Source organism: Dendropsophus ebraccatus, chromosome 5, assembly GCF_027789765.1.
Source record: "Dendropsophus ebraccatus isolate aDenEbr1 chromosome 5, aDenEbr1.pat, whole genome shotgun sequence".
NCBI lineage: Eukaryota > Metazoa > Chordata > Amphibia > Anura > Hylidae > Dendropsophus > Dendropsophus ebraccatus.
Window position 1 is genome coordinate 45,548,778 of NC_091458.1, and position 26,893 is coordinate 45,575,670.

General features: G+C 41.9%; 1 protein-coding gene across 1 annotated transcript in view; it reads right to left on the reverse strand.

Moving 5' to 3' along the window:
• Window positions 1–1,534: 1,534 nt before the first annotated feature.
• The window catches only part of LRCH1 (leucine rich repeats and calponin homology domain containing 1), a 178,011-nt gene continuing 152,652 nt past the window's right edge, over window positions 1,535–26,893 (reverse strand). Inside the window, exon 20 of the mRNA XM_069972913.1 lies at window positions 1,535–4,089. Within this exon, the coding sequence (XP_069829014.1) occupies window positions 3,976–4,089 (114 nt within the window). The 3' untranslated portion in view covers window positions 1,535–3,975. The remainder of the gene's footprint in view (window positions 4,090–26,893) is intronic.

Below are 26,893 nucleotides of genomic sequence, written 5' to 3' on the forward strand. Positions count from 1 at the left end.
TGGTATTACGACCAATGCTAGTAAATTCAGCTATTTACGCAGCCCACATCTCCAATATGAAGCATATTCTATGTGCATCTAAAGATGTAGCACCTTTTTATCTGTAGTTATACCCATACTTGTATTCCTAGCTAGACTATGTTGAAAAAATGTGAGAAAAACACCCTGACATGACAGCTTAAATAATCTGTATAGGCGGCATTTGTGGGTAAATATAAATGAACAATCTGTGCCTGTATTTATCTCTGAGTTTAATACATTCATATTAACAGTGATGATAGTATATACATTATTTAACCTAATTATTGCTGGCAGAAATGTGAACTCCCCATATATATGCCTGTTTGTAGCAGTTCTGTTACATACAGAAAGCTCACCAAGATTATCCCATCAATTCCTTCCATTAATTCTTCCATTTCCTTTGTTCCTATTGTGTCTAATATTAAAACTGAGAGAGATATAAAGAAACCTTTATATATCCCAAGCCATGTCTTCCATCTTCTGTGACTGCCCATAAAACACATTTCTGGAGTACAAGATCATCCAGGTAGTATGGGTGAGCTACTGAGCATGTGTGACCACTGGCCCCTGTCTTATTAGGTGGATGTTCAAAAAAGTGAAACAAAAGCACTGCAGGGGGCGCCATAGCAAGTATGTAACAGCAACATTTAAACTCAGGAGCCTTTTATAAGGACTCTAATTGAGAAATTATGTTTTGTCGGGTATAATAGTGCAATGTAATATTTAAATGTAGGGCAGCTCCTTTAAAAGGGTTAGTCACTTTATAGTAAAACGGTTCAGTGTACATTATTAGTAACTGTACTCACTGCACTTACTGACAGCAGCTCCCTGTGTTCCTCATAGAGCTAAAATCAGACTCCCCTCCTCCAGGCTGTGCTGTCCTGCTCTGTGGTGAGTCTGTCCGTAAGATGGCCGACATGGAGGAGCATGTCACCATGCCCCGCCCCCAGTGTCCACAATAGGCATATACAGCCTAAGTGTTGGACACTGGGGGATGGGGCATGGTCACATGCTCCTCCATGTCGGCCATCTTATGGAACTACTAACCACAGAGCAGGGCATCCCAGCCTGGAGGAGGGGTCTCTGATTTCAACTCTTGGAGGTACAAAGGGCATTACATTTAATGTTCCTTTTCTCCTATTGTTTCTATTACATAATCATGTCAACACATTCTATATCTAATGGTTTGTTTTGGGGATATTTTATTAGCTATTATCCAGTATCTGTATCTGAAGTCAGGCTCTGCAGCTTAGGCTAGGTTCACACTGCGTTTTCAGCATCCGTTTAACGCATCCGTTTTTTGCAAAAAACGCATGAAAAACGGATTGCAAAAAACGGATTCATTTGTGTGCATCCGTTTTTCCATTGACTTCCATTATAAAAAAAAACGGATCCGTTTTTTTTGGCGGACCAAAACGGACCAAAAAACGTTGCTGACCCTATTTTTCTGGACGTTAAAAAAAACGGATCCGTTAAACGGATGCTGAAAACGCAGTGTGAACCTAGCGTCACTTAATGGATTCACATACATTTGTTATTGTATTTTGGACTGTTTAATACTAATAATTTTATGTTTTATGAATGCCTTTCAGTCCCACTCTGGATGTACAACACTGTAGAAATGCAATGTTTGCCCAAGAAGAAAGCCAGAGCACTCAGGTATACTATACGTTATCCAGCATGTGGTCATCAATCTATTTTAAATTCTTTTGATAGCATCTCCTGTTAGCAGCATTGTCATCTACAAGCTGAATAAAAATCCAATTGAAAGCTATTTGAAGCCATTTTATATAACGTTATTTGTACACAAACACAATGTAATGTTTCAGTCTGTAATCTTCAAGTGCTTTTACAATATTGCACTTGATGGATTCTGCATCCCTCATAGAGGGCTTATTTTATAAAATGCCATTCTGTTTTCTAAAGATTCTATTATATGTTAATAGAAGTCATTATGGCTCTCAAAGCTAAACATCACATACATTTCTAGATGTGCCGCTTTAGAAAGTTTAAACATAGGGGCACATAATGGTTTTCATTGATAGATGAATCATCTTGGAGCTTTTGGCATACCAAAATTAAAGTAAGTTGGCCACTGAAAAATAGTCACTAGCATCACCCATTACAACAATAGTTCATCTATCAACTACCACTACTTTCCCCCGCCATAATGAAAAATTATATTAATGCTATAAAAGGGAATTGCTGTTTCATGTATGAATATATGCTGCATTTATAAAAAGGGAGTTAGACCTCCCTCACACAATTGTATTGTACCAATGTGTCCAGCCTTAACTTTCTCTTAGATAAGTTAAGAAACTGATTTTTTTCAAGACGACCTTTCACATTATCCTGACATGTTTTCAAAGGACTTAAAAGGCCTCATTTGGATAACAAACTTAGATATAATTTGCACTTAGTGAGAGTAGGTCACATTAGTGTGAAAAGCTAATAAGGGGGGGGGGGGGGTAGACCTCCTATACACAATAGTATTGTACCAATGTGTCCAGCCTTACCTTTCTCTTAGATAAGTTAAGAAACTGATTTTTTTCATGACGACCTTTCACCACAATATCCTGACATGTTTTCAAAGAAATCAAAAGGCCTCATTTGGATAACAAACTTACATATCATTTGCAATTAGTGAGAGTAGGTCACATTAGTGTGAAAAGCTGGCAATCTAATACTTATAATATGGGCTGCAAACGTCTTACAGCAAGGATGGGATGTCATTTGTTGAAGTCCCAATCTTAACACACTATTATACTCAATATTGTACAAAGATAGAGCTGAAACAGAGCTACTCCTGTCTAGGCTGTGTCTAGTGTTGCAGCTCAGCCCCAATCACTGTTTCTTGTCCTGGGCACCTTCAGTTTTGCACACAATGATGTGTGGCCTATAAGGATATAAAAGCATTCATTCTGTTAAAATCAAGACACACCATCTCCTATTTGGCACATTGTATAACAACTTACACATCCTGTATATCAGTTTGGCTAGCGATATATGTGTAACTTAGTTGTAAACTGGAACTTTGTGTTTGGCGTTGGCCAGTCTTGCACCAGATGACAATAAATGGACACTACTACTACTTGAACACTACCAGCAATAAGTAGATTTTGTGTAATTTTTTATGTACATAGGTGTGCCAGAGAAGTAGAAATAAAATGATAACTATAGATCCCAGAGATCATGTAGAGTATGGCTATCATATACATAAACTGGAGATGGGCATTCTTGTAGAATAATCTGATGTTCCTAACCATTGGGCTTACTACTTGAATAACTATCATTGGCATCAATAGTAATAAAAAAGTTTATTTTATAATAACTTGTTTGCTCCCCTCCACCTGTTCTACAATGTTGGGAGCTTCTATGGTGATAGGTTTGCATCAGGGACCTAAGTATTGTCCCTGTTTAGGAGGACACATATTACTTAGACCAGTCCGTTTCATTCCATTATACCCTTAGTACTCCATTACACAACAATCCAGTGAACTATAGGACAAAATTTACATCAAGTTAGATCTCGTCATTCCAAATATGTTCAGAATTAAAGCAGCAATTAGTGTTTGGGATTGCAAATAATGGCTAGTGCTATAGAAATAAATACAGTGCAACGTGACCTATAGTGAACAGGGCCAGCAAAGACGTCAGGACATGGAGCAATGTTTGCCGCTGTGTCTCATCACTGTATACAGTCAGTTACAATGATAGAAGCATAGGCATTGACTGATATGTGGTAAGGGATGAATATATACAGTTTATGTAGACTTTAACCTTTCTGTGCAAATTTTGCTACTTGCTCCCTCTTTGTGGAATGTGATCGGCTGCTGCTTTCCGTCATGCATCTCCTTGGAGGAGACTCTGAGGCAACATGAAGTTTTCTTTTCTCCTTACAGAGCCTTTTAGAAAATATGGTCATACAGTCAGATGAAAGAAGATGCAGTAGTTTCATAGGAATAAGGCTTGCTTGGTTGTGGTGACATCGACCAGTGCTTGTACAGTGATGCTCACTTTTACCAGGCCCTTTTCTTCTAGAATGTGATGTGGTAAACATAGTTTCTCCTGCAAAAAAAAAAATAATTAAAGTTAAAGAGAATGAACCACATACAGTAAGTAACCATACTAAAAAGTCTTTATTGCCACGGTTTATGTATGGAGAATGTGACATTATGAGAATGTTAGATTATACTCCCTTATTTATCATCTTTAGCATTGTCTTTATGGATGCCTTCTAGGGAGTGGCCATAATCTGCCCATGGCTCTCTTTCCTAGCCCTAAACTTTACACTGCAGCTCTGTCTGCTACATTGGCTACTGAGTAAACCCACCAGAAGAACGGCCTCCCCCGCCGCTTACCTCATAGACTTACTATACACGGGGAAAGTTGCTTCTAGTACAGCCAGTGCTGTGTGAATCAGCACTGCACCTAGGACCAAAAGGGACGCAGATCACCTGATAAACTAAGGAGCAGCCAGACGTTTACCCTCACCAACCTCAAAACTACACTGGAGTGCTTCTTTAAATATTATAAGTCTTATTGTTCTGAGGCATCTTAAGGACTATATTGTCACTGGTGTTTTAACAAACTGTATGAAACAATAGTACAAGGAAATATAAACATTTTAATATATCTTATCAGAGTAAAATGCCTTTTCTTTATCAGGCTCAACTCCACCCTATCTCTCTCTCCTAAATTCATCATTCAAAAGCTGCTTAAGTCAATCTCCACATAAATCAGCTCAAAAGTAACAGGTCCCATATGCCCATAGAACTCTATAAAGGGAAGAAAAGGTTGTGCCAGGAGAGACAGAAGAGGAACCCGAGATTTACATTGTGTTTTGTCTCACTTCCACTCCCCAGAATCTCCTCTTCTGTATATGTGCAGTGTATGGGAGATATCATAGAGGCTAGGCTCCACCCACTAGTTCAGGAATAACTGAAAACTGTACTGATGGTGCCCGGTTTCAAAGCTCACAGCTACCAGAACATATAGATGACAATTAAACCTTTAACAAAAGCCCCTCCGACATGTTTTACTAGTTTACAGATGTGTCATCAGGGGCAGCAGGGCTAACGACCATGGTAGAGACTGGCAGAAACACTGAATTTTAGGTTTCCTAATAATAAAATCTAAGCTCTATGACAACCTTTCATGGGTCACCCTTTTTGTGTTTAAGTCCGATTGTTCTGCACTTAGTCCCGGACTCAGCACAAAGAAATGGATGATAAGCCAATCACAGACAGAAGCGGGTCATCACTATGGTCAGTAATTGGCTGAACAGGTTCTTTTTTGGGTGCTTTTGTTTCGTTTTCCTTAACGGGTGAACTGATTCCAGTCAAATTTTTCTAATCAGGTTACAGTCAGTTGGTACAAAGGGATGGGGAGAAGCGGAAAGCAGTAGAATGGAGCACAATGGAGGGATACGTTTCTGTTTACATTAGAATTGTGTTTTATTATGTTGAGGTTTAGTAGGATAGCAGTATACTCTGCAGCCTTAGTGTTACAAAAAGGGAAGATTGATGGACCCATATAAGCAAATTAGATCCATCCAGTTAACTGTCTGACATGCCAAGGCTGTACTAAGAACGGAAGACATGATAGTAGTGTAGAGTTTATGTTGGATTCTTGTTCTCTTTAGATAAGGATGAAACAAAAAAAAGTCTTCCTTTATCTATCTATAATGATTTTAGAGTTCATTGTGGTGTATAGAGAGGTGATAATCACCAGCTGTACATGGTAAATTGATGTGCTGCTCCTTATTGATGACTCTCTGCTAATAAGCTGGACACCAAGGAAGCATGTACAAGAAAGATAAGACTGTTACAGAACAAGACAAACCAGGAAAATGAATAGTCATTAATAACTGGTTTAGTTGCCACATTTACATTAAAGTAGGTTGAATTAATAGATATTTTTCTAGGAACTTCATATAAAATGTCACTAAATGCATTGAAATATATTAAAGGAGGCTGATTAAGGGTCCATTTACACAGAAAGATTATCTGACAGATTATCTGCCAAAGATTTGAAGCCAAAGGCAGGAATGGATTTGAAAAGAGGAGAAATCTCAGGCTTTCCTTAATGACCTGATCTCTGTTTATAGTCTGTTCCAGGCTTTGGCTTCAAATCTTTGGCAGATAATCTGTCAGATAATCTTTCTGTGTAAATGGACCCTAAATATGGAATATGGCAGGAGGAGATATTTAAAGGGGTTGTCCAGCGAAAATCTTTTTTCTTTCAAATCAACTGGTGTTCGAAAGTTATACAGATTTGTAATTTACTTCTATTTAAAAATCTCAAGTCTTCCTATACTATTAGCTGCTGTATGTCCTACAGGAAATGATGTTTTATTTTCATTAAGACACCTTGCTCTCTGCTGACATCTCTGGCCGAGACAGGAACTGTCTAGAGCAGGAGAAGTTTTCTATGGGGATTCCCATAGGAAGCCTCTCCTACTCTGGAGAGTTCCTTTCTCGACAAGAGATGTCAGCAGAGAGCACTGTGTCCGGCTGAAAACATTTCCTGCAGGACATACAGCAGCTGATTAGTATGGGAAGACTTAAGATTTTTTAATAGAAGTAAATTACAAATCTATGTAACTTTCTGACACCAAGAGGTTGAACTCAATACATAATATTAAAGGGGTTATCTAGCGCTACAAAAATATGGCCACTTTTCCCCCTACTGTTGTCTCCAGTTCAGGTGCAGTTTGCAATTAAGCTCCATTTACTTCAATGGAACTGAGTTTCAAAACCCCACCCAATCTGGAGACAACAGTAGGGGAAAAGTGACCATGTTTTTATAGCGCTGGATAACCCCCTTTAACCCCTAGGCGACCTAGGACGTACCGGTACATCCTGGAAGTCTGTCCCCAGACGACCCTGGACGTACCGATACGTCCTGAGCTATGAAGCGCGCTCCGGAGCAATCAGCAGCCGGCACCTCACCGTAATGACACGCTGCAGCGTGACATTAACTACTTAAACGCGATCACAGCGTTTAAGTGTAAGAGACAGGGGGAGTCCCCTGTCACTTACCGATCGAGACCCCCACAGTGTGACTGCGGGGCTCCCGATCGGTAAACCGGACCGCAAGAGGTCTCTCACCTGCCTCCATGCGGTCCGATCGGCGCTCTGGTCACTGAGCCTGCACAGGCAGGCTCAATGAGCAGATCGCTGATAACACTGATCAATGCTATGCCTATGGCATAGCAATGATCAGTGTATAAAATAAAAGTATTTTATGTACAAGTCCCCCAAAGGGACTTCAAATGTGTAAAAAAAAAGTTAAAAACACCAACACACTACCCCAAAACCCCTCCCCCAATAAAAGTTTAAATCACCCCCCATTTCCCATTATATAAATAAAACATATAAAAATAAATAAATAAACATATAATATACCGTAGCGTGCGTAATTGTCCAATCTATTAAAATATAATAATTGTCATTGCGAATGCTGAACGGTGTAGATGAAAAGAGGGAAAAAAGTGCGCGGATTACCGATTTTATGTTACATTATATATATATATAAAAAATTTATAAAAAGTGATCAAAACGTCTGATCTTTACAAATATGGTACTATTAAAAACTAGAGATCATGGCGGAAAAAATGACACCACACACAGACCCATAGGTAAAAAACTAAAACCGTTATAAGCGTCACAATAGGTTCATTTTATTAATATTTAATTGCCAAAAAAAAGGATTTCATTAAAAAAAAATATATATATAACATTAGAGAATCAGTGTAACCTGCATATGGTTGTGTTCGGACTGACCTATAGAGTAATAGTATCATGTCGCTTTTACCATATAGTGCATTACGTAGACACAGGAACCCCCCAAACGTTACCATATTGCATTCTTTTTTACAATTTCACCTATTTATATCTTTATAAATAATATATTTGGGATTCCGTCATACGTTATGGTAAAATGAAAGACGCCATTACACAGTACAACTATTTCTGTAACATGGCCTTGTAGATAGAAAACTGAAAGTGCTAGAGCTCTTAGAAGGGGAGGAGAGAAAAACTAAAGTGCAAAGATCAAAATTTGCACGGTCCACTGGGTTATTTTGGGCCTGGTCCTCAAAGGGTTAAATGGAAGAATTTAAAAGGGGTGTTAAATAAAAAGCTAAACTTGTGACATGTATGTTACTCTCTAAAATTTCCCCTGAAAGGATGCATAGGAGAACTGTCCGGCCACCTGAGACAGTACAGAAGCCATAAGCTTCTATTGTCCATATAATTTGGATTATAACTATATAGGAAAGTGCAGCAGCCTGGTGGAAGTCAAAAGGACACGTTTGCCATTTATTAGACCCATATAAAGTCTATGTACACATGTATGGCACATATGTACGTAAATCACAAGTACATGGATCTTCATACTGAATGCCGTGTGAATGAGTGTCCTTGAATGACCTCTCTTATATAGAGAACCATAGGAATAACCATGGTCCAGTTTCTCTAAACCTTGACAATCAGTTGTTATTAACAGGAAAACGGCATTGCTTGGACATGGTGGTCATTCAGGTAAATGCTTGTCCATGTAATGTATTGATGGGATGGGTCTGTGAGATAGAGAGTCGTTCTTATAAAACCTGTAAATTCTGGCTCACAGATTAGGGTTCTGAGAACAGACCCCCCCCCCCCCCCCCCCCCCCCCCCCCCACACACACACACACACTGTATATCACAGGTTGTTTTTAGGACAACCTCTAAGAAATGAACCTAGAACAAATGTAAATGCCAGAAATAATTGTTCACATATTCACTGCTTATAACAATATATAGACTATAACTTGCATCAGTCCAGCAGAGACCTATTTATAGCATAAAATGGTCTCCATCAATTAATAATAGACTGTCACTTATCTCCTGCAGGAAAGAGACTGAAATGTTTAAGTGTCCATGCTAGACGTGCTCCTGGAGGTGCCGTATCAGATCTGTGCTGGAAATGTCTCCAATTAATTACATTGCTGTCAGTCTGGAGGGTGATGAATGCTGTCCGTGTGGTCTCAAGCTTTTATTTAAGGGATACATTGCCTTTCAGACATCTGGAGAACAGATACTTCACAGATGGGGTTCTTTTTTCTTTTTTTTTAAATGGATGATTTTGACAAACTAAAAAATATATTTAGGAATGTACTTGCAAAACAAACAATCTTGACAAGAAATTGAGGACAACTATTAAAACTTTTTTGCACTGCTCTGTACTCTGGTGGGACTAAAGTACTACTCTTATTACAGGAATTATATGTCTTTTATTATGCTTTTATATGGAGCTGTGACTGTCTGACTTGGTTACAGTGTAACATACACAATTCCATTGGCTCTTTCCATCACTAGTGAGCAATCTGTATCGACTGTCTATTCAAGTCAATAATTGCCACAGTGGCTTATAAACGGTTGACCATTACCATAGAAAGGGGCTAGGCAATCAGAAGAAGAACACTGTCACAGGATAAAATACAGACCTCCTGGAAGGAGTACATTATCATCTTCAAAAGCTATGTGAAACTGAACTGATACATATAAGCTGTGCCTTGTAGGTAAGCAGCTTATAGCTCTCTGCCTTCTGACATGTCCTAGTTTTCCCTGCTTGGACATGTAGTTACACCCTCTTTAAGGAACCACTAAGGCACTAAATCCTACAATGACAGGGTTAAGGAATGCAAAATAATTTTGCTTCTCTCTTACAAATTATGCTATACCTATATTATAGTTTACTTAAAGGGGTACTTTTTTTTTCGAAATGGCCGGGGAGAAGGTGGCTGAGGGTTCCAGCGGCGGGTCCCGTATCGTGGCGCTCCGGTTCCCGCTGCCCGGCCATTCCTAGTCTCTGACGCGTGCTTGAGACGTGACGTTTCAAGTCTGCTCAGCCAGTCAGTGATGGAGGCGGGATCTGGAGCTCAGAGGATTTATGTAGAGGTGCATTGCCTCTACATAAATCCTGATCGCACTGAGAATTTTGAAACCTACACCAGCTCAGAGCTGGCGTAGATTTCAGTATCATTTCTCCACCGGAAAAATGATAAATGCGGCGCACACAGAGGCCGCACCCCCTCTGCGTGCAGCCGCACCACCTGTAATGCCCCCTCTCCGCCCCACTGACGAAGGTGGCGCAGATGGGGCAGATGTGAAAAAAATATTCGCAAAAATACCATTTGCAAATATTTTTACGCTGATTTGCCCCATCTGCGCCTAAAAAAGGCATTACAGGCCTTTTCATACATGTCCCTCATAGTATACACTCCAGCCGGGATTCCAACCAGCCACAGGAAAAACAGACATGTTAGTTTTTTGCGGCTACTATTCTTTGAATAGCGGCCGCACAGACCTGTCAGTTCACACAATGGAAAGTGAGGCTCTGGCCGCACTTTCCATTGTGTGCTGTGGTGAATTGGGATACAGCCAAGCTAGTGATTATCTGATCACCATTGGTTCATCTTCAGAAGCTACATGTGGCCAACTCAATTGCTGGTCATTTAGTGTCGGGATTGCTACTTCCGCTATATTGAGAATTAATCTGATTAAACTTTATCACAATTAGGAAATTGCAAGCCCTGATAGTAATGGAAAAGTGTACTTCTCCTATGGATGGATGTATATATTCACAAACTGTCTGTATTTAATCCTATGGCACAAATTGCTACTACATGCTTTTTGGGACCCTGTTTATGCACTGCAGAATATCATTAATAGAGACAGCAAACTCTAAGTCAGATGACTCTTTGTAGAAACGTACGCATACACCACTGTCTTCAATCACTGGTATCTAAAGTGTTAAACCAGTTTCTCCAAAGCAAATAGAACATCAAATAATGATAATGGCCTTCTACTGAAGTGTGCCTGTTGTCAGTTTCTTGATCTAGTATTAAAGGCTTTATTGTTAATTAAAAGCCCACGGCAATAATCACATCATGAGTAGTGAAGTGTACACCACTAAGGCGGCCGAGTAATAGCAGACCTGTGACCTATCTGTCATCTTCTCTCCTGCCTTATGAAAAGGTTGCCAGTCTCCAGAGTGCTCACCATTCTTAAATCCTATAACAAGTGTTCTCCGGAGAGTCTGGAAACACCACTGTGGCATTTACACAAAAGAAAATGCTTCATATAGTTGAGCATTACAACAAGTGAGATTGAAACCCGACATAATATGAGTTACATACTGTAAGACTAGAGTCTATGGTGAAAAGGGTGGGCAACAAGAAAGGGAAAATGCTGCATAGGGAGCAATAGGGCATAGCTTAAATTAGAGGATTTAAATAAAAAAAAAGGAACATGAATAATAGCAAGAGTAGACATTTTTTAAGAATAAAGGGGAAAGGCATGAAAGTATAACATTCTGTTTCTATCCAGGTCAGTCCATGACCTTGGAGGGCAGATATTTCCACAAGAACAAGGTAAAGTATTTATACTGTGAGTCACTGGAAAAATGTAAAAGAAGAATATGCCTCCTGTTCATCAGATCTGGCACTGTGTGAACAGGTCAACACGCTACACTTACAGTACCAATGATAGACACATCTTTTCTTCCCATGTTTTTTTTTCTACATTATATAGAACCTTAACCAGAATATCTTTGACATTTCAGATTCTTTAAAGTAGCCCACTTTTTCATGACAGCTTTGCACCTTCTTGGCATTCTTTACATCAGCTTTATGAGGAAGTCACCTGGAATGGTTCTCCAATAGCCTTGAAGAAGTTCCCAGAGGAGCAGAACACTTGTTGGCTGCTTCCCCTTATTTCAGGTCATCGTCCTGTTGAAAAACAAATTATGGTCCCACTAAGCGCAAACCAATTATGCTGGCATGTTGCTGAAGAATGATGTGGTAGCATTTTTTAATAAATTGTAAACCATGTCACCAGCAAAGCAATTGCTCACTTTTCTGCATCCAACAAAGATATGACATTTAGGACCGAAAATCTCCTATTTTGATACTCAGACCAAAGTAGAGATTTTCTCTGGCCTAATGTCCATTCTTTGTGTTTCTTGGACCAAGCAATATTCTCCTTCTTCTTATTCCTGATGTGATTTTTGAGACTGGTAACTCTAATGAACTTATCTTCTGCAACACAAGAAACTCTTGTTCTTCCTTTCCTGAGGGACAGTTTTATTATAACATTTGATCGAGGTTTCTTGACTGCACTTGAGGATATCTTCAAAGTTCTTGCAATCTTCTACATTGACTGACCTTCAGGTCTTAAAATAATGGACAGTCATTTTTCTTTAACTAATTGAGTGGTTCTTGCCATACTGTTCATTAAGAGTGACTGAACAGATCTAAACACTAGAGATGAGCGCAACTTCAGCATGCTCGAGTCTGATTGTTCGGTATACTAAATACCGGCAGCTGTAGAAGTTGGATGCAGTTCTAAGGAGTCTGTGAAAACATGGATACAGCCTATGGCTGTAACCATTTATCCAGGTAACCTTAGGGTAGCAGCTAACTACTTCAGCCACCGGTATTCAAATGCCGCATGATCGAGCATGCTTTAGCTGTGCTTGTCTCTATTGTATACCCATCCAACCTCTGCACATCACAACTGATGGTCTCAAACTTATTATAAAGGCAAGAAATTACAAAAACTAACTGTTAACAAGAAACACTTGTTAACTGATAACCATCCCAGGTAATGGCCTCATAAAGCCCATTGAAGAATTTCAAGACTGCAAAGCTGGAAGAATCTGTTCTTTTTTTATTTGCATGTTCTTGGTGTGAAAGAAAGCTTCACCATACCATTACGGTGGCACAACTTATGGCATGTTTAAATGTAACTTTATAAAGCTGCTCTAAGATGTTGGTTATTGGCAGAGGTAGAGATTTCTGGGGCAGAGCCATCTACACTAAAAACAAAAGGTGGACAGTCAAATCTTTTGACCCTTATTAAAAGGAAATTTTACAAAGCTCAATTGAATGAAAGGCCACACAAATGATCACTGGATAGTTTGTGCTGCCCTTTGCTTCCATTATTATCTCTAGCTCATTTGCTGCTTACAAAGAGAAATATGCTGTGGACCAACAATGATTTTTTATGCCCTATGATCCTATCATATATGCCCATTTTTCACCTGATCGCTGAGCCAAGGCCCTTTTGTGGCCAAAATCTGCAAATAATTACAGTAGAAAATATATACAGTAATACCCCATTTCCCAAATACCTTGGTATTCAAACTAAATTTCCCCCTGAAGTTTTTTTTGGTACTCGAACATTGCTTGGTATACAAACAAAATTAGGGGGGGGGGGACAACTGTCAGCTGAACTATTGTTTAGCTGACAGAGTTTTCTGGGAACAGGAACAGGGATTCCTGTCATAATGATGGGATCCTTGCTCCATGTTCCCCGCAACAGAGAGAGAGGCAGGAGCGGGCAGCTGTTTAAACTTGCCGCGCCGCTAGTGCTTCTCTCAGTTGCCGAGAACACCCTGTAAAGAAGCAGGGATTCCCCTGCTTCTTTACAGGGTGTTCCCTTCAGCTGTGTGAAATAGGAGCAGGGCGGCAAGTTTAAACAGCCGATTGCTCCTGCCTCTCTCTAGCGAAATATTGATTGGAATCCCGTGCACAGCCAGCCCGCACTGCTCATCTATCATCAGTCGCAATCATCACCTATCTCCCGCTGCTCCCTGCCACCAGTGACCACTGTTCCTGCTGTGGGGATACCCAAAGCACCTCCCACACCCTTCCTTAGCCCGCTGCAGCATGCAGTCTCTCCACCACCCCACAGAGGGAGCAGTCGGCTGAGGAGTAGTTCAGCGTGGTCGCCGGCTACAGCACGGGCGCTGAGGAAGGGGGGTGCTTTGGGCCTGCCCGGGGATCCCTGCAGTGGGGACAGAGGTCAGTGGTGGCAGGGAGCAGCGGGAGATAGGTGATGATTGCGGCTCATCATAGCTAAGCAGTACGGGGCTGGCAGTGCATGGGATTCCCAACATGATAGGAACCCCTCTTCTTTACAGGGTGTTCCCCAGAGAGAGGCAGGAGTGGATGGTGTTTAACCCTTTAAGGACGGGGCCCATTTTCGTTTTTACGTTTTCGGTTTTTCCTCCTTGTGTTTAAAAGGTCATAGCACTTGCATTTTTCCACCTAGAAACCCACATGACCCCTTATTTTTTGCGTCACTAATTGTACTTTGCAATTACAGGCTGAATTTTTGCATAAAGTACACTGCGAAACCAGAAAAAAATTCAAAGTGTGGTGAAATTGAAAAAAAAAAACGCATTTCTTTTATTTGGGGGAAATGTGTTTTTACGCCATTCGCCCTGGGGTAAAACTGACTTGTTATGCATGTTCCTCAAGTTGTTACGATTAAAACGATATATAACATGTATAACTTATATTGTATCTGATGGCCTGTAAAAAATTCAAACCATTGTTAACCAATATACGTTCCTTAAAATCGCTCCATTCCCAGGCTTATAGCGCTTTTATCCTTTGGTCTATGGGGCTGTGCGAGGTGTCATTTTTTGCGCCATGATGTGATCTTTCTATCGGTACCTTGATTGCCCATATACGTCTTTTTGATCGCTTTATATTACATTTTTTCTGGATTTGATGCGACCAAAAATGCGCAATTTTGCACTTTGGGATTTTTTTGCGCTGACGCCGTTTACCGTACGAGATCAGGAATGTGATTAATTAATAGTTTGGGCGATTACGCACGTGGCAATACCAAACATGTTTATTTATTTATTTATTTGTTTACTTTTATTTAAAACCTGGGAAAAGGGGGGTGATTCAGACTTTTATTAGGGGAGGGGGCTTTTTACTATTAACAACATTTTATTTATTTTTTTTACACATATACTAGAAGCCCCCCTGGGGGACTTCTAGTATATACACTTGGATCTCTCATTGAGATCTCTGCAGCATAGATATGCTGCAGAGATCCATGAGATCGGCACTCGTTTGCTTTCGGCTGCTGCAGCCGAAAACGAACGAGTGCCGAGCCGAGGACGGCGCCATCTTGGACGCGTCCCCGGCCGGCATCAGTAACGGAGATCGCTCCTCCGGGACAAGGTCCCGGAGGAGCGATCTCCCCCACTAGACCCCAGGGAAACGTTGCCTCCGGTAATCGGAGGCAGCTGTCAACTTTGACAGCTGCCTCTGATTAGCTAATTAGCGGGCACGGCGATCAGACCGTGCCCGCTAATAGCAGCGGTCCCGGGCTACTCGCGGCACCCGGGATCGCGGCACTTCAAAGCGGGGCCGCTGCGCGGCCCCGCTTTGAAGTGCAAGTGAGGACATATGACGTACGCATACGTCCTATGTCCTTAAGAGGTTAAACAAGAATGAACCCGTTCATTCTTCGGGCGGATGACGGAATCTGCCTGACCATAGAATGGAGTCTATGACACAGAGAGTGAAGCAGGAGCGCACTGGGATGAGGACAAGTCCTCTGCATGTTTTTCTCAGTGTTTACATACCCTGAAATCAGTAAAAAAGTGCAATTATTGATATACAGTACCTTTGCTATATATTCATTTTAACTTTAGGCCGGTTTCACATAAGGGTAATATAGCAGCATATGGCCGCAATTCCCAATTGGTTACCTGAACTAAAGCTGTCAGATCAGGGTCATCAAAAACGTGGGTGGGCTGGGACTTCCAGTGGTCGTGCAGATGCAAAATGCAGCTGTATTACGCCCATGTCAGAATGGCTTTAGGGTTATAGCTTGTAAAAATAGCATTTTTTCAATATTTCAAGGAAATATAACTACATATTCATTTTAAATGCTGCACATTGCATACCTATAGCTGGTATCATATAAAGTGATGTTATCTTTACTTCCCAAATGATCTTGACATTTTCTTCTTATGGATGAATTGTGATCATAGCATAAGTATTAATAAACATCTGAATCCCTCTTGCAGCTTATTAGGGCAGCCATGCATTGCTCACAACAGGGGGATTCAAATGTTTACTTTCTTCATTTACATAATGTTATGCTATATATAGGCTAATAAAGAGGTCACCGTAACATTTAATGCAAACAAGAATATTATAAAAATGAATGACAAACTATGCATCTATAGCATGGCACTCAATTGCTGCATGCACAGAGTATCAACGGCCAGCATGGGAATGTGATTATGATTGCCAGACAGCATGCGACCATGCTCATCTTCATCTGCTGCAGCTGTATCGGTTCATGCGGTGCCCAAGCCACAAGCAGCACAGGAGAACGTTGGCGTTTTACATGGCTTCCACCTAAAATGGAGTTACTTGCTGGGTTATAAAAGAAACCTGAAATATAACTGAACACAAAAACTATGTAGCGTGTATACATTAACTATAGAAGTATATTCTGTTTTAGTGCTAAAAATGCCAAGACTTTAGAAATTACTGATAGTATTATCACTAATTGTACTGGCCTCAGCATGTTTTTACTTGATATACCCCTGACAGAAGGTTGCGTAGCCCTTTCATTTTCAGTGTAGTGTTGTGCTAGTAGCTCCCCATTCCCCCCTTCTCTCCTAAGACAATGCATCATCCTCTGCTGTCTTAAAGGCTGGGTTGGATCTCATCTCTGAGCTCAAGTTCGTCCCCTGAGTGATGTGACCATCGCTGATCAGCTTCTCCAGCCAACATCACCATCTCCCTGTCAAGTACACATATACATCTGGGACCTTAGGGAAGAATGAGATGTGTTTACAGCATGCTGCCTTGTGCTGAACAATGCATCAGGCAGAGGAGAAGACAGGGAATAAATGCAGATGGTCTTTACTGACTACAGAGCAATTGTCTGCAGGATGGGAGGGATGTGTTGAGTAGCTGAGTAAAAAGAATGCATTATGAAAACAGTAGTACTGAGTAAGGCCTCAGACCCGCAAGTACAGACTGTATAGGATTACAGTCTATGGGCCAGTGCACACAACTGTGAACACCACAGTCCATAGATCCCCTTCATAAGTGCACACTCCATGGCTGCAGGAGGCACATTCGTGTGCCGTCCACAATCACGGACTGTGCATTTTGGTCTCACCCGAGGCCTGCTCAACCAGAAAATAGCGAGAGGACATGGTAAGAAACAGGCTTACATATCCAAAAAAACAAATGGATTTTGGTGATTTCAGAACTGGGGCAGACAGGTAAGCAATGCTAAATGCTTTCACAGCAGTTTATTTCTTTTCCCTAATGTACTCCTTTTCCCGGGAGGCCCCTACAATCTAAAGGACGCCTTTTCTGGTAACCTGGACATTGAACATCGAAGCATACACAGTGGTGCAGCTATAAGAACCATTGAAGCCACAGAAAGTGCCTTACAAGCATAAGCTAAAGGAGAATAAGTTGTGTACCTTCATGGATCCAGAGCTACAGATGCAAGTGCGCACATGCAATTAGGTTATGCTGACACTGCATTCCAATGATAGCTTAGATACAGTAATACAAAAAGGAGTATGTGCAAGAGGAAAAAGCCTATCAGGTCCCAGGAGAAAGGGAAAGTAGATGAAGGTGGGATATTCTCTCCCACGGCCAGAAGAGCATCAACAGTCTTTTGAGTGTGACGGATATTCAATTGCAGGATGTCATTTGGAGAGCAGAGGTCAGCCTATCCGAAGGGCAGCCATCAGGACAGAAGAAAACAGTGGACAACATTAAAAAGACAACACAGATAGAGAATTGAATGAAGTATTTAATATCCTAGGGGTTAAGATTATAGAAGGTCTGCTACATGTGTTTTCCACAACAGCAGAAGCCTCTAAGCCAGTGAATTACTAGAGCACAAATGATTAAGTAGGGGCCACAGGCAAGTCTTCAGAAAATGTCTATATATGAGTGCCAAGTACATACAGAATTGCTGAAGTACATTTATAGCATTCATGTGTTGCTGGGAATAACCGGATACTGGTGGGTGGCCATGCTGACAAAAAATAAAAAATCATACGGCACAATAAAGAACTGCATAGATGACGTAGACAGCGATAAGCTTAATGATGGGACGTGAATAAAGATGAAATGACACACATCATTTGTTGTTTTCTTTTACAATAAAAGTCCTCCAGCTAGGTTATATGATTAATCGCTTCTCAAGTGCTCGTCTGGTTATAAAAACCTATAATATATAACACAGATACAGTGTATATAATGTTACTGCTGGAGGCTGCAGACATGCGTTATATTCAATGACAGCTTAAAGGGGGTGTATGGTCACAACGGGCCCTTCTGATATTAGGGCATTAGACACCCCTCTATGAGCGAGAAGAGAGACCTGCTAACATTTATGGTTTATCACAACTTCCCTGCCACATGACAACTAATCCCCGGGGGGCTCTGATGCCTGCTCACTCATGCCAGCTTCAAATGATCACACCAATATGATGATATAGCTGGGGGCGGATAACACAGGATCACACCACAGACAATAGACCATGATGGCCATATCTCACCTCCCCCTTCAGAAGTCAACAAGCTGCCTTTTTTTAACAGATTTTCCCCTTTGTCTATGTACAACAAATCCTGTATGATTTTTCCAAATAAAAATAGAAAACCAGATTTAAAAAAACGATTAAACAAAAAGGAGCATATTTCAGTCTATAAAGTAAAAGTATCTAAAATCTAATGTCTAATTAGCCAGAATACCCCTTTAAATTTCAAGTTAACAAACAGCAAGTTAGAAGAATCTAACCTGTTGTTACGTCCCTATAGAGCAGAGAATGCAGAGGACAAGAAAGTAGTTTTCTTCATTCTTTTTGTTTTATTATGATGCTTATTAGGCTGTTTGGCGCGCTTGGGTGGGGCTACAGCCCTTGGTGCACCAATCCAACCACCTGCTTGCCCCTCTTCTTAAATATTTATCTGATAAGCACCAGCTTGACGTCACTGGAGCGCCGCCCCAATATTGATGGGAGAGGGCAGATCAGTATGATCAGGGAGAGCTGTAATCCTGTCCCTGCACCGAACAGCCTAATTAGTGTATTAACAAAATAGAGGATTGTAGGAAAACGTGCTGAGGATGAAGGTAAGAATACTACCTTTTCCAAACTGTCTTCTGCTCCATGGAAACATAACTGGTTAGAAGTCTTCTAACCTGTTAGTTTCCCTTTAACAGACAAAGATGCAGCAATTTGCTATTGCACACGTCAGTTTAAAGCTCTGTAACCTCTCAAGTGTAAAGTTTGCTACATCAGTGTAAGGCTGGGTTCACACTACGTTTTTGTAATCCGTTTTTTGTGTATGCATCCATTTTGATCGTTTTTTTCCATTGAATTCCATTTAAAAAAAACGGATTAAAACGGATCCATTTTTTTTTAACGTACACAAAAATGTAGTCGACCCTATTTTTGTGTCCGTTAAAAAAAAATGATCCGTTTTTTTTTTTTTAAATAATGGAATTTAATGGAAAAAAACGGATCAAAATGGATGCACACACATGAATCCGTTTTTTTCCATCCGTTTTTCATAAATTTTTTGCAAAAAATGGATGAAAAAAAAAGGCATTGCAAAAACGTAGTGTGAACCCAGGATGATACAAGCTGTGAGCCCCCTTAGCCAGTAAGAGCACAAATGATTTTATGTTCTTGGTGACAGATGCAGATTGCACTGGTTACTTGTATTATGGGGATCCTCACTACAATAGATACTATACTGTAATCCAAAAGAACTAGTTGTGCCGCACACCTTAAATGAATGCATCAGAAAACAAGTCACCATGAGGGGACTTATGACTGTAGTTATGAATTATAGTACAGACTGTAACTCAGAATCACTGCAAAATTATCATGCAATGTTATTAATTGTTATGTGGATTATATGGTGCCCCCACTGAAACAGAAAATTTCTTACATAGTGACTGACTGTAGCTCACCACACTGGAGGAAGAAGTAAATGGCTTTTATTTCTACTCATACATTCAACAGAAGGAAAGTGGCTTTTATATTCAGCACTGCACCAACTTTGCATAGACTGTTTCCTGTGTTGTGGACCCACTCCTGGTTTTGTCTACAAATACTGACTAAATACTGATCTAGGTCCAGCCTTAGTAAATACTTAAAAAAAAAAAAAGGTAATAAAACCATTAGCCATTCTCTGAGAGCACCTATAGAAACACAGTAAGATTTATTCTATAGAACCTTGTGAACAGTTGACTATTTGTGGCTTTGCTGCACCTCCTTGTGGATATAGCTGGAATTACAGCACATCTTGAAACCAAAGTCTGCTTTAAAGGAGTTATCCAGCGCTACAAAAACATGGCCACTTTCCCCCTACTGTTGTCTCCAGTTTGGGTGGGGTTTTGAAATTCAGTTCCATTGAAATAAATAGAGCTTAAAGGGGTAGTGCGGCGGTAAACAATTATTCACAGAATAACACACATTACAAAGTTATACAACTTTGTAATGTATGTTATGTCTGTGAATAGCCCCCTTCCCCGTGTCCCACCACCCCCACCCGTGTACCCGGAAGTGTGGTGTGCTATACATACCTGTCACGTGCCGACTCGTCTCTGATCTTCAGTCAGTGATGTCGTCTTCGGACGGCCGGGCCGAATCCCTCTGTCCGTCCTGAGTGCCGGCCGCCCTCTGCCACGTCATTGGCTGAGCATAACTGTGCTCAGCCAATCGCGGCTGAGCATCTGATGACGCTGAAGAGGGCGGCCGGCACTCAGGACGGTCGGAGGGATTCGGCCGTCCGAAGACGACATCGCAGACTGAAGATCGGAGACGAGTCGGCACGTGACAGGTATGTATAGCGCACCACACTTTCGGGTACACGGGTGGGGGTGGTGGGACACGGGGAAGGGAGCCATTCACAGACATAACATACATTACAAAGTTGTATAACTTTGTAATGTATGTTATTCTGTGAATAATTGTTTAACGCCGCACTACCCCTTTAATTGCAAACCGCACCTGAACTGGAAACAACAGTAGGGGAAAAGTGGCCATGTTTTTGTAGCGCTGGATAACCCCTTTAAAACCTCTGCCCAAGTATTTACGCAGTATGACCTTTTTTTACTTTCCATGCTCCATCTAGGCAATAGAGCAGGGGTGGGGAACCTTTTCCATGTCGAGGGCCGGTCGGGCCTTAATAAAATCATTCGAGGGCCGCACTCAATGTTATACCGTGCGCGGCAGTTAGTAGCGGGGGTTTGCAGCACCCGAACAAGGCAAAGTATGTGTGATGTATCTGTGATGCCCCTTGTACCTGATTTGAATCCTTAGTGATGCCCCTGGTAGCCTAGTTAACCCCCCAGCCATGTCCCTGGTGGCCTAGTTAACCCCCCCAGTCATGTCCCTGGTGGCCTAGTTAACTCCTCAGTCATGTCCCTGGTAGCCTAGTTAACTCCTCAGTCATGTCCCTGGTGGCCTAGTTAACCCCTCAGTCATGTCCCTGGTGGCCTAGTTAACTCCTCAGTCATGTCCCTGGTGGCCTAGTTAACTCCTCAGTCATGTCCCTGGTGGCCTAGTTAACCCCCCAGCCATGTCCCTGGTGGCCTAGTTAACCCCCCCCAGTCATGTCCCTGGTAGCCTAGTTAACTCCTCAGTCATGTCCCTGGTGGCCTAGTGAACTCCTCAGTCATGTCCCTGGTGGCCTAGTTAACCCCTCAGTCATGTCCCTGGTGGCCTAATTAACTCCTCAGTCATGTCCCTGGTGGCCTAGTTAACTCCTCAGTCATGTCCCTGGTGGCCTAGTTAACTCCTCAGTCATGTCCCTGGTGGCCTAGTTAACTCCTCAGTCATGTCCCTGGTGGCCTAGTTAACTCCTCAGTCATGTCCCTGGTGGCCTAGTAAACTCCTCAGTCATGTCCCTGGTGGCCTAGTTAACCCCTCAGTCATGTCCCTGGTGGCCTAGTTAACCCCCCCCAGTCATGTCCCTGGTAGCCTAGTTAACTCCTCAGTCATGTCCCTGGTGGCCTAGTGAACTCCTCAGTCATGTCCCTGGTGGCCTAGTTAACCCCTCAGTCATGTCCCTGGTGGCCTAATTAACTCCTCAGTCATGTCCCTGGTGGCCTAGTTAACTCCTCAGTCATGTCCCTGGTGGCCTAGTTAACTCCTCAGTCATGTCCCTGGTGGCCTAGTTAACTCCTCAGTCATGTCCCTGGTGGCCTAGTTAACTCCTCAGTCATGTCCCTGGTGGCCTAGTAAACTCCTCAGTCATGTCCCTGGTGGCCTAGTTAACCCCTCAGTCATGTCCCTGGTGGCCTAGTTAACCCCTCAGTCATGTCCCTGGTGGCCTTGTTAACTCCTCAGTCATGTCCCTGGTGGCCTAGTTAACTCCTCAGTCATGTCCCTGGTGGCCTAGTTAACCCCTCAGTCATGTCCCTGGTGGCCTAGTTAACTCCTCAGTCATGTCCCTGGTGGCCTAGTTAACCCCCCCAGTCATGTCCCTGGTAGCCTAGTTAACCCCCCAGTCATGTCCCTGGTAGCCTAGTTAACCCCCCAGTCATGTCTCTGGTGGCCTAGTTAACCCCCCAGTCATGTCCCTGGTAGCCTAGTTAACCCCCCCCCCCCCACCAGTCATGTCCCTGGTAGCCTAGTTAACCCCCCAGTCATGTCCCTGGTAGCCTAGTTAACCCCCCAGTCATGTCCCTGGTAGCCTAGTTAACCCCCCCCCCAGTCATGTCTCTGGTGGCCTAGTCAACCCCCCAGTCATGTCCCTGGTAGCCTAGTTAACCCCCCCCCCCCCCCAGTCATGTCCCTGGTAGCCTAGTTAACCCCCCAGTCATGTCTCTGGTGGCCTAGTTAACCCCCCAGTCATGTCCCTGGTAGCCTAGTTAACCCCCCCCCCCCCAGTCATGTCCCTGGTAGCCTAGTTAACCCCCAGTGTCTGCCCCAAATGAAAAAAATAAACATCCCACTCACCTTTCCTCCGCTCCCACGCTGTCCAGGTCCTCTTCTCCCTCCTCTCTTCTGTGCCGGTCTTCTCCTGCAGGCGGCGCGCGATGAAATGACGTCATCGCGCGCGGCCCGCAGGAGTCAGAAGACGTGCGCCGCTCTGCGCCGCGCTGGTGAGGCAGGAGCCGGCATACAACACATCTTCCTGTGTCTGTGCCAGCTCCTGCCTCACCAGCGCGGCGCACGTCACAGGAGGGCAGGAGTCAGAAGATGTGCACCGCTCTGAGGGGAAGGAGCCGGCACTCATAGCATCCTCCTGGCAGCTGTCACAGACACAGGAGGATGCCGTGTGTGTCGGCTCCTTCTCCTCCAGAGCGGCGCATGTCACAGGGGAGCCGCGGGCCACATCCGGAGGTGTCAGGGGCCGGATGCGGCCCGCGGGCCGGAGGTTCCCCACCCCTGCAATAGAGTATGACCTGCAACCCGAAACTTACTTCTGCAACCTCATCCATGTAGCAGAGTTTGGCTATTCCTTACCCTGCTATTTCTGTTTCAGTTAATGACTGTGTTTCAACCTACACATGAAAATAATGATCATTATCCCCTGTATTTTTAACTGGTTAAATATATAACTGATAATAATCCTACAAAAGCCCAGACTTTGGGTAAGTGTATCTAGAAAAATTTATGCTGTTTTAAAAGCAAATGGTGGTCACGCTAGATATTGACGAAAAAAACGGGCAAATTGCTAATTTTCAGATTTTTGGTCACATCCAAAAAAATTGGAATTAAAAAAGTGATCAAAAAGTTGCATATACACAATAAACTGATATAAAGTTCAGATTATGGCACAAAAAATTATCCCTCACACAGCCCTATAGACCAAAAAATAAAGTGTTATAAGGATTATATATCGCTTAACATTGTAATCAGAGTGACATGAGGAACATAGATATCATGTCAGTTTTACCACAAGGGAATGGCATAACCTGTTACCAACTGCCCCATGTAAAAAAATGTACGAGGCAGAGAGAGGGGTGTATGGAGCATGTAAATGACTCAACGAAATACAATGTACCCGTGGGATGTCTAATACTTATGCAAAAAGCAACATAAAACAAAAGCTAAATAAAGTGGGTATCACTGAAATCGAACCGTAAGAAAGAATAAAGATATTATGTAATTTGTACCCGGGGGGGGGGGGGACGGACATGTGGATCTCAGTAATTGTCACTTACAGGTATAGCCTATGCACGTTTATTATGCACTTTTGCACTTGAATATGATGAATTTGCTTCCCTGCAAACATGATCTTATGTACCTTTTTGTATACTATGCTACTATTCTACTGCACTTTATATGATACTTGCACTGTAGTAGTGGTCCCCCATTTCTAGCCCCCCTGTGTTGTTGCTTTATATGTCAGCAGGTACTGTATTTATTTTATCAGTGTGTTTTTATCAATAAAATTTTAACATTTTTTGTGCAATTTTGAGCGGTTGAGCATTTTGTTATTGGTGGTGCAACTGAAATGAATAATCAGGATGGATCGACAGATTAGAAGTATGACGCATAGTGATTGGACATTAAATACCAAGCCTGGGGCATTGAACAGTGTCTACATAGAAGGAGCTTGCACAACACTGGTGTATGAGCCTGACATCCAACTACAGAAGATTAACCTCACTCCACCACTGTAAAGAGCAAGACAAAGGCAATGGAGGTCTATCTTCTTCTATAATTAGTTTAAATTTTTTTCGGACACAAAGATAGCAGAAGATTTGTCTGGAGATCATGTGGGCAACACCATGAAGAGCCTTCACAAGGGTAAGTCAAAGTGGTCCTACTCCCAGAACCATGGTGTGGTGTAATGTACAGTAGCCCTCTAGTCTTCACGCCAGATACACTAACAGCTTAGTGTTACATTGCTTTGGTCATGTAACCAGTGGCACAGCTATTTGTACCAAATATCCCAAGATAGCGGTGTACATGAACTAAAAACATAAACTTTACTTACAATAGTAAAAATATTACCACAAAAGACACACAAATGATCCCGCAGGATTCAAAAAGGAGCCAAAACTCAAACCACAATAAAGATCTCAGACCTCAATTATTATCAGTGTGACAAGTATGGGACAATACTAGCCCTAGTTTTTAGTCTAGTAAGACTCAGTGTGCGCCACTACTCTGCTCACACAGGGCGTATCAGGGCATTTGGCCTAAAAATGGCAACCCCCTACCCTGTGCTACTCCTTGGTCTGCCCCTATTATACCATCTATAGTGTCCCTTTCCTCCGACACGTTTCTTCCAAGTAGTTGGAATCATGGGGGGGGGGAGGGGGGAGCATGACAATAAAAGATCAGACACATCAAATAAATGTCTAACTGAACGTAGCCAAAAATATAGCAGAGTTAAAGGCTCATATTTGTAACAAGAACCGGTTTAGACAGCCAGGTTAAGTGTCTCTAGATGTGTGTCTTTATCTTATGTGTTTGATAAATCCATCAAATTCTTAAGACTGTCTAGGCCAAATTCAGACCACCTTGTTAGTAGGCTTAAACTGTGCCAGTGTCTTGCCCCAGAAAGCTGTATGTATGATTGTCTAGATGTTTTTACGATTAGTTACTGAAACATGTTGGGGGACATTTATCAAATGGTGTAAAATATAGACTGGTGTAAACTGCCCACAGCAACCAATCACAGCTCAGCTTTCAGCTGATAAATCTCCCCCATTCTTTTTTTTCTATCTAGTTTTTCTGGTTAACATTATTATGGGGGCTGCCATCTGTTTTTAACAGCAGTAAGTGACATGCTTTACCACAAGCCTCATGGACATAGATGCAGTGAATATTTCTAAGTATTATTGTTTGAATGGGACTAGAGATGAGCACAACTTAAGTATACTTAGTTTCATCCAAACCCGAGCGCGTGGCATTTGATTAGCAACAGCTGCAAGGCTACTTGGAAAACATGGATACAGCCATAGGCTATATCCATGTTTTCAAGGACTCTCTAAGGGTGATTGCAACTTGCACCCATCTTTATTTGGGACACATTTGTGAGCACAGCTGACAAGCAAGCAAACGTTATCAGCCACACGTGTCTCGTGTAAACAGAGACGTGAGGCTGATAATAATGCTTCTTAATGTCTGCCTGAACAGTGATTGTTTGGGCAGCCCTGCTACATGATTTATCGTGCCTTGTAAAGACACTGCAAGCAAATGCTGATCTCACTGATCGGCACTGTTTTGGGTCCTTGCACAGTTAAATATTGGGCCGTGTAAAAGAACCCTAACTCAACTATCTATACATTGGTGTCAACCTTTACCGTCCTCCTGTCTGTGTTGACTAGCAGGGTTCTGCTCTAAAATGCTCTGTACAGAGGAAAAAGTCTCAGCTTTGTTTTAAGCCAAATGGCAAAAATAAAAACTGCAAGCTTTCAGGATTACTTAATATATTTAAAATTAAAAATAAATAAAATGTAACAAATATGTTTAACATAAAATGTCGATATAAACAATAGGTCATTTTCTGATGTCACATTCTTTTTAAACAAGGTAACACCTTTAAGTTCCTGTTTATATAATGGAATATCACTGCTTATACCACAACCCAAACAATAAGCCATGGTAAGGCTCCTTATGTGCAGGTTAGAATACAAAATATAGCGGTGTTATGTTTTTCCACACTGTAAAATTATGTTTTATGTCTGGTCTCAGTTTTCTAAGGAAATGTTTTTTTTGTAAGCAAAAAAAAAATCTCACCTTTCAACTCCACACTATATAAATTTTTCTCTGTATTTTACATCACTATTTAAAAGCTAAAACCAGAAATGGGTCCAAAACAGTGAAGAAGTAAACATTTTTCCATTATACCTTTCCTCTGTTTATGTACCACTCCAGCCAGAAACACCAGTGTATAGTACACTACTGCCTTTTCAAAATGGCCTAAACCTAAAAAAAAACTAGTAAAAGAGGCCTCCAATGCATTTTACTAAATCTTAACATAGACAACCCCAACAAAAGTCCTGCCAAAAATGTCCTATAGTGCATAACATAGACCAAAAAACAACATATGAGA